The sequence below is a fragment of the Mauremys mutica genome, chromosome 1 (genome assembly GCF_020497125.1).
Source record: "Mauremys mutica isolate MM-2020 ecotype Southern chromosome 1, ASM2049712v1, whole genome shotgun sequence".
Classification (NCBI taxonomy): domain Eukaryota; kingdom Metazoa; phylum Chordata; order Testudines; family Geoemydidae; genus Mauremys; species Mauremys mutica.
Genome location: NC_059072.1, coordinates 308,503,976 through 308,522,492, shown reverse-complemented (window position 1 = coordinate 308,522,492; position 18,517 = coordinate 308,503,976). Strand labels below are relative to the sequence as shown.

At 42.4% G+C, this 18,517-nt stretch overlaps 2 protein-coding genes across 4 annotated transcripts in view; one reads left to right on the top strand and one right to left on the bottom strand.

Moving 5' to 3' along the window:
* INTS6 (integrator complex subunit 6) overlaps nt 1-12,420 on the top strand; it is an 81,657-nt gene extending 69,237 nt beyond the window's left edge. For 2 of the 3 annotated variants that reach the window (XM_045014537.1, XM_045014526.1), the window contains one exon: nt 10,863-12,420. In XM_045014537.1, coding sequence (XP_044870472.1) covers nt 10,863-10,882 — 20 coding nt within the window. In that variant the 3' untranslated portion in view covers nt 10,883-12,420. The remainder of the gene's footprint in view (nt 1-10,862) is intronic. The other variant, XR_006578966.1, reaches the window with a different exon arrangement.
* Nucleotides 12,420-18,517, bottom strand: part of SERPINE3 (serpin family E member 3) — a 27,875-nt gene continuing 21,777 nt past the window's right edge. The window contains exons 8-9 of the mRNA XM_045014545.1: nt 14,371-14,454; nt 12,420-12,861 (exon numbers count right to left, since the gene is read on the bottom strand). Of these exons, the coding sequence (XP_044870480.1) occupies nt 12,818-12,861; nt 14,371-14,454 (128 nt within the window). The 3' untranslated portion in view covers nt 12,420-12,817. The remainder of the gene's footprint in view (nt 12,862-14,370; nt 14,455-18,517) is intronic.

The window sequence follows — 18,517 nt, the reverse complement described above, 5'->3', positions numbered from 1 at the left end:
GGCCAGAAGGGTATCTGAGCTGAGGGCACTGACCTCAGAGCCACCATATACGTTATTTCATAAAGACAAGGTGCAGCTCCGCCCACACCCCAAGTTCCTCCCAAAGGTGGTCTCACAATTCCATCTAGGCCAGGACATTTGTCTGCTGGTGTTTTTTTCCCAAACCCCATGCGGACCTGCACACCCTGGATGTCTGTCAAGCGTTGGTGTTCTACTTGGAGTGCACCAAGCCCTTTCATAAATCCACACAGCTGTTCGTGGCTATGGTGGAAAGGATGAGAGGCCTCCCGGTGTCAGCGCAGCGAATCTCCTCCTGGATTACGGGCGTGTTATGACCTCACAGGTGTTCCGTCCCTGACAGTCACGGCCCACTCAACCAGGGCGCAAGCAGCTTCTGTGGCTTTCCTGGCACAGGTCCTGATCCAGGAGATCTGCAGAGCAGCCACCTGGTCGTCGGTGCATACCTTTACGACCCACTACACGGCAACCAGCAGGCCCGAGAGGACTCGGCGGGGCAGTCCTCCAATCTATTGTTCCCTGACTCCTACCCTCCTCCGAAGGTAAGCTTGTGATTCACCTAATGTGGAACGGACGTGAACAAGCACTCGAAGAAGAAAAAACTGTTACCTACCTTTTTGTAACTCTTGTTCTTTGAGATGTGTTGTTCACATCCATTCCACCACCCGCCCTCCTCCTCCTCTGTCGGAGTCACCGGCAAGAAGGAACTGGAGGGGATCGGGCCAGCGGCGGTATATATGCACCGTGCAGTGGCACTGCTCAGGTGTGGGGCCCAACAGGTACCACTAAGGGAAAAGTTTCCAACACTCGTGCACGCAGCGCTTGCACAGCTAATGTGGAATGGACATGAACAATATCTCGAAGAACAAAAGTTACGAAAAGGTAGGTAACCGTTTTTTTTCCAAGGGTAGATTGATAGAATATCCTCCAAACTAACAAAATCCTCAGCATGACAAAGAGCATGTGTACGAGAATTCACAATTCCTGTATAAGACTCTTCCTTCTGATCCACCCTCTGCATCCAGAGTCTTAAGAAATGACTGTTAGAAGTCACAGGAGGACACAGGTCGTAGGTTATTATATCAGTCACTTCCTGGCAGTGGTCATCCATACTAGTTATCTCCAAAGGCTAGGGTTTCTGATGCCACGCATTGGCTTCAGCCCCTTAATAGGTTATCCAAAATGTGCCTGCAGAATTTCCTTTAGAGGACAAGGAACTGCACATCTGATACAAAGCAAAATTAAGTGTTATTCTCAGATCACATCTGAATGTCTCTTTGTGAGCAAGTAAGTACAAACATGCTGAAAGTCAACTCAGTTTTCACTGTAGACCCTTGCACGCTTATTGTGGAAGCAAGCCTATCAGGTAGGGAGCATACTTGAAAGACACATTTTCCAAAATTTTAGAGTATACATCCTTTTTAACTCCCTTTTATAGCTCTGGTGTGTTTGAACCAACCCCTGCCCTAAATATGGCCGTACAGGATAGGACCAATGTTCTGTATGATAGTGGCCAGTGCCACTTCAGCAGAAGGTACAAGAAAACCATGTAGCAGGCAATTTATTGTGGTTACTGGAGAAGTCTGTTGCTTCCCATTGGAGGTTGGCTGATGACTGAGGTATGAATGTTTATATCGCTTTCAAAAGCAGGAAGTAATCAAAGGACAAACTTCTCCAGGCTAGTGGAAATAATGTCCTGGACAGAGAAGAATGTTACCTTTCAAGGCAGTTAACATAAAGGCCACAGGAAAGGGGAGAATTGAAAACCTCTTCCTCTGCTAGCCCAGAAGGCACTTTACACTTGCAAGGTACCAAGGAACCTGTGCTGCACATGTAGTAAGGACTAGACCTCTTGAATCATGGACTCCTTTGTCTGGACTAGGAAAAGCTACATTTAACTACCTGGCTATTGGAAGAGAAATGTAGTGTAGTATGGATTCTCCATTAGCTTCTTGATACATTTTGGTATCTAGACAGAACTCAGTCAGGAAAATTTCATTCATTGATCTGGTCAAACGTAGGTTTCTGGTGCAAGAGGACACAAAGCACTGGAGGTAGGGACTGCTGCTTTGTTTGCACAGGGCCCAGCAAAACGGGGCTCTGGCCTCTCTTTTATACAAGAACCCCATTGTGGTTGACATGAGGAAAAGGTTATTCTTCCAAATGCACCTAAGGACTTCTGTGAAGAGTTTTCCAGACACCTAGCATGCCAACTGGTGCAGGATTTTAATACCTTGCCTGCAGCAACTTTGAGGCCCTAAGGCCTTAGCATTTTGAATACAATGAGATGAACAGGGTACAAGTGGTTTGTGTACTCCATATTCTTGAGACGCATCTTTAGAGCCCTTGGAATACCCATTTATGCCACAACCCTCCAAAGGAGGTCTAAGAGTTAGAACAAAACAATGGGAGAACTATGGGCTTGTCTTCACTACGGAGAAATTGACACTGCTGAAATCGATGCAGCAGGGGTCGATTTAGCAGGTCTAGCGAAGACCCGCTGAATTGACGGCAGAGCGCTCTCTGGTCAATCCCAGTACTCCAGCTCTCTGAGAAGAGTAAGGGAAGTCGACCAGAGAGTCTCCTGTCGACCCAGCACAGTGAAGACATATGGGGTAAGTCGACCTAAGCTATGTTGACTCCAGCTACATTATTCATGTACCTTAGGTTGACAAGCAGTTTGTCCCAGGAACTGCGGAAAGAGGAACTCCCCTTAAACAGAAAGGTGTCTGGAGCTATAAGAAAAAAGTGTTTTGAGCCTCATCTGAGGAAGATTTGCAAAGTAAATGTCCATACCTTTGAAGAGACATTCTTTGGGAGGGAGGTGCTACTGGATACTTCCTTTATACGGAGTGTGGGAATTTCCACTCCTTGCTGCTATTCTAATGTAATATTTAAAACTCTGCTTATCCTTTCCTTCCTGCTTCATTATTCACTGCTCGCTACTTCCCATTAGTGATTATAAGAATGTCCATACTGGGTCAGACCAAAGGTTCATCCAGCCCAGTATCCTGTCTTCCGACAGTAGCCAATGCCAGGTGCTTCAGAGGGAATGAACAGAACAGGTAACCAAGTGATCCGTGCCCTGTCATCCATTCCCAGCTTCTGGCAACAGCTATTCTTCTGGCTAATAGCTATTGATGGACCTGTCCTCCATGAACTTATCTAGTTCTTTTTTTAACCCTGTATGTCATCGAGGTCCCAGGGGAGCCACACTGAGACTGCTCAATTAGGGCAAATTGCAAAGACGGGGGCAAACAATCCCCAAAATTGGTGGTTATTCTAATTCTTAAATCTACCAAGCTAGTAATAAAACAGCTTCTATAATGCCTTACTGGTTACCCAGAAGCCAATAACATAGTTCCCTTAAAGCAACCCAGCCTTGGGGCTTCCTCCCAGACAGCCACATCAAATATGATGAGGATTATTAAAAACCTTGTTCATCATATGAAAAGGTTCTACCAATCCCAAAGGATCAGACACATTACTCACCAAGTTTCAGAGTGGTAGCCATGTTAGTCTGTATCAGCAAAAACGAGGAGTCCGGATGAAGGGGGTTCTAGCCCATGAAAGCTTATGCCCAAATAAATTGGTTAGTCTCTAAGGTGCCACAAGGACTCCTCCTTATTACCCACCAACTTAATTAATATTTCAGATCTTACCCAAATACATGCTTACAGCCAATTCTTATTAACTAAACAAAAATTTATTTAAAAAGAGAGTTGCGTACTGGTTAAAGATCATTATACATACAGATATGAATATAGTTCTTAGGTCAGTCTCAATTAGAGATGATGAGCTGTAGAGTTGCAGAGTTCTTTCAGAATTAGTCCATAGGTTCAGTTCAGTGTTCAATATCAGGGTGATCCAAAATGAAATCAGAGACCTCAGTCTTGTGGCACAAGCTTCTCCTGACAAAGCATAAGCACAAGCACATTGGAGATGAAAGGATCAGGTTCCAAGAGCTTTTATAGAGATTTTTTGCAACCTCTTCTCAGCATGCAGTCCTTGGGTGAACAGTAGACTTTTGAAGTAATCTTCTCTTTTGTAAGCATCACCGGGAATCAGCTACATTTATTAGCACAGGGCAATTATTCATTAAGCGGTTCATAGAAAATTTACTACAGATTTCAAAGTGAAATATAGACAATGACATTCACACCCATGTTTCATCTAAATCGTAATACACCTCTACCCCGATATAACACGGTCCTCAAGAGCCAAAAAATCTTACCGCGTTACACTGGTCTACAATTTTTGAGAAGTTGTCTGCTTCAGAGATAAAATGTGCTATTTATTATGTATTTTGATGTGCTGAATTCAAATATGACAATTAAAACAACTGATTGGCTACTGTTTCTAAGATATTTAAGTTTTTACATTTTATGTCTATGTATATTGTGTAGATAGTAGAGTTTTAATCATAAATTGTAAACCTAGGTCTCTTCATGTGTTTATTGTTGCTTTACATGATAATATTTCACCTGTCCTGTTTATGTAACACTTTAAAAATCAGCAAAAGGGTTATCTAACTAAAATTTATTATGAAACAAAAGGCAAAAAACTTATGTACATAGTTTAGTCCTATTCAGTGTCTACTCGGCGCTTCTTGGCTTGTCTCTTGTATTCATTAAATGGAGCATCTCTTGTCACTGTCCAGCAATAGTCTGCAAGCATTGATGGACTCCATTTGCCCTGATAGCGTTTCTCCATTGTCGCAATGTCCTGGTGAAATTGCTTGCCATGCTCGTCGCTCACTGCTCCGCAGTTCGGTGGAAAAAAATCTAGATGAGAGTGCAAACAATGTATCTTTAATGACATGTTGCAACCAAGGCTTTTGTATGCCTTGAGGTTTTCCACCAACAACCTGTAGTTGTCTGCCTTGTTGTTTCTGAGAAAATTGATTGCCACTAACTGGAAGGCTTTCCATGCCGTCTTTTCCTTGCCACGCAGTGCATGGTCAAATGCATCGTCTCGAAGAAGTTCACAAATCTGAGGACCAACAAAGACACCTTCCTTTATCTTAGCTTCACTTAACCTTGGAAATTTTCCACGGAGGTACTTGAAAGCTGCTTGTGTTTTTGTCAATGGCCTTGACAAAGTTCTTCATCAGACCCAGCTTGATGTGTAAGGGTGGTAACAAAATCTTCCTTGATTCAACAAGTGGTGGATGCTGAACACTTTTCCTCCCAGGCTCCAATGACTGTTGGAGTGGCCAATCTTTCTTGATGTAGTGGGAATCTCTTGCACGACTATCCCATTTGCAGAGAAAACAGCAGTACTTTGTGTATCCAGTCTGCAGACCAAGCAAGAGAGCAACAACCTTCAAATCGCCACAAAGCTGCCACTGATGTTGGTCATAGTTTATGCACCTCAAAAGTTGTTTCATGTTGTCATAGGTTTCCTTCATATGGACTTCATGACCAACTGGAATTGATGGCAAAACATTGCCATTATGCAGTAAAACAGCTTTAAGACTCGTCTTCGATGAATCAATGAATAGTCTCCACTCATCTGGATCGTGAACGATGTTGAGGGCTGCCATCACACCATCGATGTTGTTGCAGGCTACAAGATCACCTTCCATGAAGAAGAATGGGACAAGATCCTTTTGACGGTCACGGAACATGGAAACCCTAACATCACCTGCCAGGAGATTCCACTGCTGTAGTCTGGAGCCCAACAGCTCTGCCTTACTCTTGGGTAGTTCCAAATCCCTGACAAGGTCATTCAGTTTACCTTGTGTTATGAGGTGTGGTTCAGAGGAGGAGGATGGGAGAAAATGTGGGCCCTGTGACATTGATGGTTCAGGACCAGAAATTTCATCCTCTTACTCGTCTGACTCAAGTGAGAATGATTCTGGTGCATCAGGAACCGGCAGTCCTTCTCCGTGGGGTACTGGCCGTATAGCTGATGGAATGTTTGGATAATGCACAGTCCACTTTTTCTTCTTTGACACACTTTTCCCAACTGGAGGCACCATGCAGAAGTAACAATTGCTGGTATGATCTGTTGGCTCTCTCCAAATCATTGGCACTGCAAAAGGCATAGATTTCCTTTTCCTGTTCAACCACTGGCGAAGATTTGTTGCACAAGTGTTGCAGCATATGTGTGGGGCCCACTTCTTGTCCTGATCTCCAATTTTGCAGCCAAAATAAAGGTGATAGGCTTTCTTAACCATAGTGGTTATACTGCGCTTTTGTGATGCAAAAGTCACTTCACCACAAACATAGCAGAAGTTATCTGCACTGTTCACACAAGTATGAGGCAGCTCCGCTCACTTTGGCTAAACAGAAATGTGTCCCTTTGCAAAATCAAACACTGACAAATAAGAGAGCACGACACTGTATGATTTCTAGAGCTGATATAGGGCTATTTGTTCAGCAGAGTGATGTAAGCTTCGTTATGATTGCATCATCCATGACTTCTAGGAATAACATGATGCAATTCATATCATGTATGATGCAATACCAGCTTCAGATTGCATCATTCATTGTTTTGCCTAAAAAGCAAGTACTGTCCAAACCCAGTCATAGATTTATTCATAGATCCAGTCAAAGATGTATTTTAGTCATTTCTGGTTTAAATTGAGATCCCTTCCCTTTATAACTCACTTATCCTCCGCTATTCCCAAGTCAAGGGTCGTATATACTGACCCAATAGCATATCTTGAAAACTAGAGCCAATCAACAATTTTAAGCATCATTTTCGTTCTCAGTGACCCAGAATTAGTAAAGTTAGACTACATTTATTTCAGAAGCATTTTGGCTGTAGAGCAGTGTTATAGGTGAAACTGTGTTATATCAAACTTGCTTTGGCTTCGAGCATCTGTTATTAATAGTCAGCAAATGGCCCCGCCCCCTGTCCAACCCCACCTACTTCCCACCCCGACTGACCCCTCAGAACCACCGACCCATCCAACCCTCCCTTCCCCCTGTCCCTAATTACCCCAGGACTCCCATGCTGAGCCATGCACCACACTGGGACGGGCGCTAGGACCCGGGGAGCTGGTGTATGGAAGCGCTCACACCTGTTCGACCACATCTTGGGCGAGCCCTGTGGGGTGGGGCAGGGAGAACTGGCCCGGCAGCCACTGCCCTGTCCGCAGAGCGTGCCCAGCCCGGCGTGGCAGCAGGGCAGGCAGCCTCGCCCGAGGCGTCCGTGTGCGCTTGTTCCCTGCCCCGTGCCCACAGGGGAGGTGAGCCATCGGCGGGCAGCTCCTGCTGTGCATGCCCACGCTTAGCCCATCTCTCCTCCTCCGCAGAGCCCTGAACAGCCTGTCTCCGGTGAGGATGCCACGGCCAGCTGCCCACCAAGGTGCACAGAGCCCCTGACTGCAGGCAGGTAGTGTGGCGCACTATGGATCCAGAGAGCCTGCCTGGCGCTGTTGCGAGCTGGATGCAGCATGCCAACCGGGCCCACTGTGTGCTGATCCCTCCAGCGCTGGGACAGGGGCACCTGCACGGCGCTGTCTAGGATGAGCACCTCTCCTGGATCCGCAACTTCCCCATGTGGACCAGTCTTCCCCAACTTCTCGGTGCCGGCTGGAGCCCGTGTGATGTTCCCCTGCACTGCAGCTCCCCTCCTCATGCTGTGGCTCCTCCCTGTCCCCGACTGTCACATGAGACCCTTTGCCCCTTATCCAACCCTCTGGCACGGCACCCTTAACATGCTGCTTAGAGCAGCATGTCGGAGCCTGACACGCTGATCCGACAGAGCATGCAGCCCCACCCCCCAGAGCGCTGCTTTACCGCGTTATATCCGAATTCATGTTCTGTTGGGTCACATATCAGGGTAGAGGTGTATTCCCTTTTGATCTTTGAATTAACAGATAGAGTAACAGACAGGAACCATCTGTTTACATGGTTAACATCTAACAAGATAGAAATAAACATATACAATCAGTATTACCACTCATTCTTTAACTATGCATGTTTACATTTCAAAGCTCTAGTGTATCTAACATAGCTATATTAGCTATTTATAAGGAATAGCCATAATTACCATTTATATATTTCTCTAATATGTCTTTGAAGGTTGAATTAGGGTCATTTAGCCTGCAGGTTACTTAACCCTTTCTGACCCTGTGTCACACCTGCCCACCCAGGCTAATAGCTGTTGATGGACCTGTCCTCTATTCACTTATCTTGTTCTCTTTTGAACCGTGATAGTCTTGGACTTCACAACATCCTCTGGCAAAGAGTTCTATAGGTTGTGCGTTGTGTAAAGAAATACTTCTTTTTGTTTTAAACCTGCTGCCTGTTAATTTCATGTGGTGACCCCTAGTTTTTGTGTTATGAGAAGGAGTAAATAACACTTATTTACTTTCTCTACAGCAGTTATGATTTTACAGACTTCTATCATCTCCCCCCTTACTTGTCTCTTTTCCAAGCTGAAAAGTCACAGGTCAGGGCAACTACACCTGGTTCCCCTTAGTGGTTCAGCAAGGGCACCCATTCTCAGGCTTCCAGCTCCCTACCCATTTCCTTTCTGGTGTAGAAACATGCATCCTTCTCCCTTTTAATGGGTATCTCCAGTCTGAACAGTTCCCTGCCTTCACTGTTATTCCCAGCAACATAGACTTTCTAAACAGACCTGATTGCTTTCTCTTCAGAGACTAATAGCATAACTGTCCACAGTTATGCTATCTCACAGTTCTTCTAAGCAAGCATACTTTATTCTTAACATAAAAGCACTACAGAGAAAACATTAAAACAATAAAATAATCTACCTGCATGCTAATAGATTTACAGGAGATCACCCATCCCAACATGGGTTCTGGTAGGAATATTCCTTTAAAGCCTCACCCAGTGGTTTCCCTGTGGTTTCAATTTCATCCAGAGAAGGTGTGCAACAAAATGAGATTTTTCTGTTAGCAGCCTCTCTCCTCATTTAACTCACCGTGGTGGTCTGGAAAGTGACCAGAATACAAACTGAAATTTTTCTCTAAAGTGAGATTTAAACATATAATTGTCTTAAGTTGATTGTTATATTAAGTTATTGCCTTACTGCTAATAATTGGTTGCTGAAATGTTTCAACAGTGTTGGAAGAACTCTTCTTTGCTGAAGAGTCGGGTTGCCCCTCTGAGGGGATCTGAGCTTCTGTCCCTGCCCCTCATGTCAAACCCAGGAACATGGGAGCCTTGACTCTGAGGGGTCTGAACTCCTTTCCCTGCGTGTGTGTGTGTGTGTTGGAATTGGTGGGTGGATAGTGCATGGTGTGGCTGCCCCTCTGGATGGTAAGCTTGAGAATAGGCATGCTTGGAACATGCACCAAGCACATAGTGCTGAGACCAAGCCGAGGAGTTGAATATAGGTATGCTTGGTGCATATCACAAACTCACAGCACTGTCACTGAGAAGTGGGGACGGAAATACCTATTGAGGTGAATAGAACAGTTTACATGCCTCAGAGCTTTCTCCATGGGGTGTTCTCATTCAGCTGAGAACATCTCATTGAGACGAATGGGCCACTTCCCATCTCTCTGAGCTTCCTATGCTGCAGATGGATGTGTAGAGCCCATTCCCCACACATTAGGCCCAGATCCACAGGGCTTTTTTCTTTCTTCTCTCTCTTCCTGCTTACAGCTGATATGGGCACTTCTCAGATACACCACCTTCCCACTTCCCTAGGGCCAGGGCCGTGGAAAAGGGTGAAGTTGCTGTGTGGGGGAGGAGGGGAAAGGGCAATGGGGGATGGGTTTCAAAGCAGCAAGATCTGAGGAGCTGAGGTCAGAACAATGGGTATGATGGCGAGAATGTTGGAGCAGTGGTATGGAGTCTGAGCATTATCTCAGGAGTATCTTGTGCCCTTCTAGAAAACAGAGTTCAGCAAAACTCTAACTTCTGAAAACCAGAGAATATACAATTAATGTGCATGCCAGCACAACCTTAACTCTGCTGCCTTGGAGCTGACAGTAGCCAATGGGAATTATCTACATGGACTCGAGCTGTGTTCACAATGTTAAGTGTAGCTGTACGGAATGTTTGGAGGATTGGTTGGAGCAGTATGGCAGAGCTGTGATTGTGATGTGAGATCTGGGGACTTCGCACCTCCCCTTGTCCCCCTTTGTGTGTGAATAAAGGAAAGAGGTGCATGTGTACCTATTGAGATCCAATATGTTCCTTTTAGCAGTGAGTTCAGAAAGTTGTGTTAGTAGCTGGGCACTAGGGTCTTATTGCTATGGGGATTGTCCACAGTGAGGCAGGATACGAGTGGTCTGTGGGTTTCATGAGGGGGTAAGTGAAAGCATAGTGTTAAATGGCATCCTGTGCATAAGGGTGAAAGGGTTTGTAAAAGGGATTGAAATTGTAAAATTCAGCAGCAGAGGTATTTCTGTGGAGTGGGCTTAAATATAGGTAGCTCCTGTTCAGTACAGTTCTGTCTTACATTGGTCATGTGCCTATTCCCTGAATATTCTCCAGTGTCTGCAAAGGCAGTGTGCAAATATGTACATTATGGATGTATTTGGTCATTGCTCAGAGTGTAGAGTTAAGGTTGCATTGACATATATGTTAATTCTGTATTTCCTGGTTTTTAGAGGTTTGAGTTTTGCTGACTTCAATGTTCTGGAAAGGCACGTGGTACCACTGGGTAATCATGACTGTTAATTAAGTTTTTGTCAATGAATACATACACAGGAAAGAGGATCAGAATAAATAATTGTGCTATGACACTAGTTTGCCAGAACTTCCACAGACAACAGTGCATATACAGTGAACCTCTGATGTATGCAGTGGATAGTGAAAAGTTTTGAGAGTTAAGTCTGGTTATACAAAGTCCATTTCTTTAAACTGTCAGTTTAATATTAACAGCATTATTTTTATACTTCCTTTTCCGTTCAGGTTTAAAAAACGAATGCTGATAGAACAGCTTGAGGGTTTTCTGGAAGAAATCCATCGCAGAGCCAACCAAGTCAACCATATCAACAGCAGCTAAGAGATGTTTTACACATAGAAAAGCCACAGTAGGACACGGCTGTATTACCTGCATTCATTTTTGACATGCACTCTTGGCTCAAGTCCCCTATCTGAAAGACTAAAAGCTGCTCTCTAGTATGATGGAAAAAGTATACGTCATCTTTTTCTTCATTTCTGTTATTTTTGTAATGTGAAAAATATCACTAAAAGCATTTTTATTTAACAAACTAAAAATAGAGGATTTCTTGCTTGTCATTGACTTAAATGTCACTTTCCCTCAGGTTCTATTTTCTTAACCCAACCTTCAAAACTATCATCTCTGTTAAGGTTGAACTTTGCCAAAAAACAAAAAACAAAAAAAAAAGTTGCTTTGTAATTTTCAAAAAAAGCACATACATTAAACAAGGTAATGTTTTGTATATACAGTTATTTTGGATATATTATTGTAAGTTGTACAAATGTATTTTGAAAAATATTTAAGAAGAGCACTTTTGTTATTCCATCAATAAAAAACAACTCTATTTTAATCTTTGGTGGTTAGGAATGAGTACAGTTTTCATTGAAGTGGCTCATTTCTCTCCTCCCCTTTTTAGATCTACACAGTTTTATTGTCAGTTTTGAGGAACCAGCTACAATTTTAAGCCTCACTGGAAATGCTAAAGCAGCAAAGAGTCCTGTGGCACCTTATAGACTAACAGAAGTTTTGGAGCATGAGCTTTTGTGGGTGAATACCCACTTCATCGGATGCATGGAAATGCTGACTCTTTGGTTCTCAGAATAAGATATAAATTACAAAAAGAAACTAAGAAAGCTTCTGTTTGACCGCATTTTTATGGTGATAAGTTGGCATAGCATCAAGTATTCAAGTCTTATTTTTACTGAACAGCATCACATCTTATGTACGATATGCACACCAGAAAAATGGCAAAATGTGGGATTATTTAATTTTTCTTTGAGATTTAACAATCTTTCCAATTACCCCAACCTCATCCTTTGCTCCTTAACGAGGCTGCTTGTGTGCCTAACCCCTTCTCCCTTCTCAGGCCCTGCACTGTAAAGTAAAAATTTTTTTAATGTAAAATCTGCATTGGAAGAAGTGTATGTGGTGGTACTGATTCATTTGTTTAGGCGAGTATAGAAACTCAGGCTGTGTCTACTGCAAGTGAAGGTGTGAGTGTAGCATGGGTATGCCTACCTGAGCTGTTAGCTTTAATTTAGCTAGACCGGGTGACAACAGTAGTGTAGACGTGGTGGCTCAGATTAACAACCCAAGTCCATAGTCAGAGTCCCCAGTGGGCTTGTACTCTGCTGTCCTGGTGCCAGTTCCTTAACAGACTATCCCTCAGATGGATTATTTCTTTTGGCTGCACTTCAGGCTGCTTGTTTACCTCACCACTTCAGCTTGGTAATGTAACTGATTCTGTACCCTACTTCAGTTTTTAATTTTTTGTTTAACACTTCAGTTTCAGGAGCAGAAAATAAACCACCACTTGAAAAATAGCAGCTAATGTAAAGCTTTGTGGTGGGCTGGTATTGCCTCCTCTCAGCTAACTCAGTCTTGTGAGCAAAGAACACGAATAACTGTAATACATTCTGTTGGTTTTAGCCAGTCTCCTGTTACCTTGTGACTCCAACCATTTTTAAAAAGAGTAAAAGATGCTTTTATACAGCTACAAAATAAAAGCACTCTACACAAAATGCAAATGTAATACATTTTATTTACAAGGTTATTTGGTTAAACATTTATCCACTCTTCCTTAAAATTATTTTGCAAAAAATCCACAAGTATCCAGTTTTTAATAAATATGCACAGTGCACCTCAGTTTCACTGAAGGAAAGATGGCTGCAGAAGGAATAAGGGGAGGGTGCATTGGACACACTTATTCTGAGGGATTTGTAACTCTTCCTATAAAGAGCACCGAGCCTGTGAATTAAAATAAACACGTCATTAAAATTGTGCACACAATCAATTATGGCCTAACTTTCAAAAAGTGTATACATGTAATTGTGTACCTAATTTGTACATGCAACTGGTAGGTTAACTGTCAGATGGTCACATACATGCAAATACTGGTTTTGTGGGTCCAATTGTAGTAACTGTTGCATTTTTAAAAGTCTGTGAAGGGCCAGGTCAGTTAAGGGCCAGGTTAACTTGTTAATTTTGCACATTAGATTCAGTTACTTATTAAAGAGTTGGCAGCTGAACAAGAAGCTTCCTTATCTTCCTATCCTTTGGCCTAAATCTTGGCCAAAATGAAAATGGCTTTGAACTTGACCAAGTAGTAATGGGTCAAATTCATCCCTATGTATATGTACTAGAGTTACAGCAGAGATGAATTTGTCCCATTGGCTTACTGCCTTATTAGATTCAGTAATTAACCTATGCTTTAAATCACATAAACCGAAATGGGATGATATTTTATCAGCTTGTCTTTTTTCTCTAGACAGAGATGTTCTGAAGTTGAATTTCAGAGAGAAAAGTGATGCTCTTAATTGTATCATAATTGGGACAGGGGCTATATTTTCCACAGTATTTGGAAAGTGCCTAGCACATTGCAGAATATAAATATAGGGGGAGAGTTCCTGGGCTTTTGTTCTGTAGAGAGACCTATTGTTAACTTGCAGGTGGTAGGAGTTTGGAGCTTGCTGCCCCCCAAATGGATAATAAGCCAAACATTAAATACCAGTATTTTTAATAGTAGCTTTATTTATTCTTTTCCCCTCCCCAAAGACAGACTTCTACCAAAAGCAATTATATATTTTTACACTTTTTAAATGCTAAATAGAAGAAAAAATGTGATTTGCTATGCTATGACTGTTTCTGATGCTGTTCTGATTAGAATGCTGTTTGGTGTTCTTGCTCTACTTGATTTCTCTAAATTTGTATTTTACACTCTAATTTTCATCCTATAAAGTGCATAGTTGAGTATAGTAAGTTTTAATTTTTTTGTTCAATTTGCTTACTAAAACCACTTTTAACACTTACAAGTGGTAACTTTCTTGCTTGTCTCTGCAAGAGACCAAGCAGTGACAGGACAGATTAGTCTCCATGCCTCTCCAAATAAGGAGATGCTTAGATGTGAGTCCTAGGGGCAGGACAGGGCAGGAGAAACTTGAACTGCCTCTGCCTGTGCTTTACCTTTCCATTCTTCAGATAAATGGGTGTTTGTCCCCAGGGCCATCAGAGTGCCTTTGGGCACTAAATTTATGCTGAAGAAAAGTCTCACTGAATTCCCATGATTGTCAGTTTTTCTGCTTCCACTGTTTGTAGTTGAAAATTTATTCTACAGATTATATTTTTTAAGGAGTTTTATGGAAATTGAAGTCATTTTAGAGAATAGCTCCTTATTTATTTATCGGAAACACTAGTAAGATTTTTTTTTTTTACTATTAGGTGAGTGACTCCTATACTGAATAAATGAATTATGCTTACCTGTATTGGCATGCCTTAGGAAAAAGAGAAAAGGTCTGTCTGCTTTGAAGATAGGAGTTCGAGATCTTTTTAATAGCACCATAGCTGCCATGCAAGACAGAGAAAACATTCACGTCAGTTTCAGTTTTGCCTTCTCTGCAATAGAGCACCCTCATAAAACTCTCCGATTTTTACTACCCTAACCACCAAATTATTCAGCTGCCCTTACTGTGATAAAAATAAATGTAATATTTGTTTAACCCAGCAGAAAAAAATCACCCCAGATGAACGAGCAAGTAAGTTTGCAAGGATGAATTACACAGGTAATGCAGTGCTGTCTACTCACTGAGTAATTACGTCTGCTTGCCTTTGAGTTTTAAGACTCACCACTGATATTTTTTTCATTGATAGTACTAATGCCTGGTCAAGAAATGACTGCACCACTTGCCCTGTTCATAACCATCTATGCATAGACAGAGTTTACTGTAAATTGACAAGTGATGCAAATTATCCCCTTTTTGCAGATGGGAAAAACAGGAACAGAGAGATGAAGTGATCTGCCTGAGATCACACTGGAAGCTTATGGCAGACCCCTGAATTGAACCCTAATCTCCTGAATCCTAGTGCAATGCCTGAACTATTAGACTACTTCCTCTCTGCAGTTATTTTCTTACTATCTATTTAACTTACATTTTTAAAATTATAAAAATAAAAACCCTGTTTAACTATTGCTAGGGTTGTCAATTAATTGCAGTTAACGCACATGATTAACTCAAAAAAATTAATTGTGATTAATCGCACTGTTAAACAATAGAATGCCAATTGAAATTTATTAAATATTTTGGATGTTTTTCTACATTTTCAAATATATTGATTTCTATTACAACACACAATACAGTATACAGTACTCACTTTATAGTTTTTATTACAAATATTTTCCCTGTAAAAATGATAAAAGAAATAGTACTTGTATGAGATGAATTGAAAAATACTGTAGTGCAATATCTTTATCGTGAAAGTGTAACTTACAAATGTAGATTTTTCTTTTGTTACATAACTGCACTCAAAAACAAAACAATGTAAAACTTTAGAGCCTACAAGTCCACTCAGGTCCTACTTCTTGTTCAACCAATTGCTAAGACAAACAGGTTTGTGTACATTTATGGGAGATGCTGCTGCCTGCTTCTATTTACATCACCTGAAAGCGAGAACTGGTGTCCGCATGGCACTTTGGTAGCTGTCATTGCAAAGTGTTTGTTCCAGAGATGCCAAATATTCATATGCCCCTTCATGCCTCAGCCACCATTCCAGAGGACATGCTTCCATTCTGATGCTTGTTTAAAAAATAATGCATTAATTAAATTTGTGACTGAACTTAGAGGAGAATTGTATATATCCTGTCCTGTTTTACCCACATTCTGACATATTTCATGTTACAGCAGTCTCGGATAATGACCCAGAGCATGTTCATTTTAATAACACTCTCACTGCAAATTTGACAAAACGCAAAGAAGGTACTAATGTGAGAGTTCTAAAAATAGCTACAGCACTCGACCCAATGTTTAAGAATCTGAAGTGCCGTCCAAAATCTGAGAGGGACAAGGTGTGGAGAATACTTTCAGAAGTCTTAAAAGCGCAACACTCAGATGCAGAAACTACAGTACCCAAACCACCAAAAAAGAAAAATCAATCTTCTGCTGGTGGCATCTGTCTGAGATGATGAAAACGAACATGCGTTGGTCTGCTCTGCTTTGGATTGTTATTGAGCAGAACCCATCCTCAGCATGGACATGTCCGCTGGAATGGTGTTGAAGCATGAAGGGGCATATGAATCTTTAGTGCATCTGGCATGTAAATATCTTGCGACGCCAGCTACAACAGCACCATGCAAACTCCTGTTCACACTTTCAGGTGACATTGCAAACAAGAAGCAGACAGCATTATGTCCTGAAAATGTAAACAAACTTGTTTGTCTGAGTGATTGGCTGAACAAGAAGTAGGTCTGAGTGGACTTGTAGGCTCTAAAGCAGGGGTGGGTAAACGATGGCCCGGGAGCTGTATCTGGCCCTTCAGACATTTTAATCCGGCCCTCGAACTCCCACTGGCGAGCGGGGTTGGAGGCTTGCCCTGCTCCAGCACTCCAGCCAGAGAGCGGGGTTGGGGGCTTGCCTGCCCCATATGTGCCATGGCTCCGCATAGCTCCTGGAAGCAGGGGCATGTTCCCCCACTGTCTGCTCCCACCCCAAGCACTGCCCCCACAATTCCCATTGGCTGGGAACTACGGCCAATGCGAGCTGCAGGGGTGGCACATGTGGACAGGGCAGCATGCAGAGCTGTCTGGCTGCACCTCTGTGTAGGAGCTGGAGGCGGGACATGGCGCTGCTTCCAGGAGCTGCTTGAGGTAAGAGCCACCCGGAGCCTGCACCTCTGTCCCCCAACCCCCTGCTCCAGCCCTGATTCCCCCTCCCACCCTCTTAACCCCTTGGTCCCAGCCCGGAGCACTCTCCTGCACCCCAACTCTTCATCCCTAGCCCCACCCCAGAGCCCGCACTCCCAGCTGGAGCCCTCACCTCCTCCACACACACCTCATCCCCCTGTCCCACCCAGAGCCCCCTCCCGCATCCTGAACTCATTTCTGGCCCCATCCCAGAGCCTGCACCCCCAGCTGGACTTCTCACCCCCTCCCACATCTCAACCCCCAATTTTGTGAGCATTCATGGCTCACCAGGCAATTTCCATACCCAGATGTGAGCCTCGAGCCAAAAAGTTTGCCCACCCCGGTCTAAAGTTTTATATTGTTTTATTTTTGAGTTCAGTTATTTTTTTGTACATAATTCTACATTTGTTCAACTTTCATAATAAAGAGATTGGACTACAGTAATGGGGGAATTGAAAAATACTATTTTGGTTTTTACAGTGTAAGTATTTAGTAAAAATAAATATAAAGTGAGCACTGTACACTTTCTATTCTGTGTTGTAACTGAAATATATTAGAAAACATCCAAAAAATTTAAATAAGTGGTATTCTATTAACAGCCTGATTAATCATGATCAATTTTTTTTAATCACTTGACAGCCCTAATAATTGCCCAAATGCATTTCTAGGTAGCTAGGTAATGTAACTGACCAAAAATTAACACATTTGTAGGCTTTTTAGGATAAAACCATTTGCCAAAAATAATTTTAATCCAAGATGTATATTAAAAATACTTAACAAATCTAGTTTGATTAGAATGATTTCCTTCTTTCTCCCACAATCTAATTATTTCCAAATTTTTCTTTGCAATAAAATGTATGACTAGACGTTCCAGGTTACGTAACCAGATCTTGTACAATTACATGTAGCTATAAACATGTTAATACCAGCCGTGACTGCTCTGGCAATGGAGTACAGGAAGAAGAGCACAGAACACCTTGGTGGCTAAAGAGAAAGTTAACCAGGTAGAAGACAGAGTGATAGATAAGAACAATGGCAAAGACACTATCAAGCTGACCACATTTGGGACAGTAGAGAGAGTAGAGGAAAGCAGATGGTACTACCCTGAATATGTGCAGTACTTAAGTTTATAAATATTCTGGTACTGGCCCGTTTGCTCTCTCTTTGTTGCCTTCACATTTGAAAAATCAAATGCACAACTACAACATGAGGAATAATTGGGTAGGTGATAGTACCGCTGAAAAAGATCTGAGGGTTATAATTCATGACAAATTGGACGAGAGTCAGCAATGTGATGCAGCTGCAGAAAAAGCTAATATTCTGGTGTATATTAACTGGAGTGTTGTATGTAAGACACAAGAAGTAATTGGCACTGGTGAGGCCTCAGCTGGAGTACTGTGTCCCATTCTACACACCACATGAGGCTATATGTGGACAAATGGCAGACTGTAGAGGAGAGCAGCAACAATGGTGAAAGGTTTAGAAAATGTGATTTATGAAGAAAAGTTTAAAAGGGGGGGGTACATGTAGTCTTGAGAAAAGAAGACTGAGGGAGAACCTGATAAATTGTCAAGTGTGTTAAGGGCTGTTATTAGGAGGACAATGAACAGTTATCCATGTTCACTGAAGGTAAGATAAAAAGTAATGGACTTAATCAGCAGTCAAGGAGATTTAGGTTAGATATAAGGAAATACTCTCTAACTTTAAGGGCAGCTAAACTCAGGAATAGGC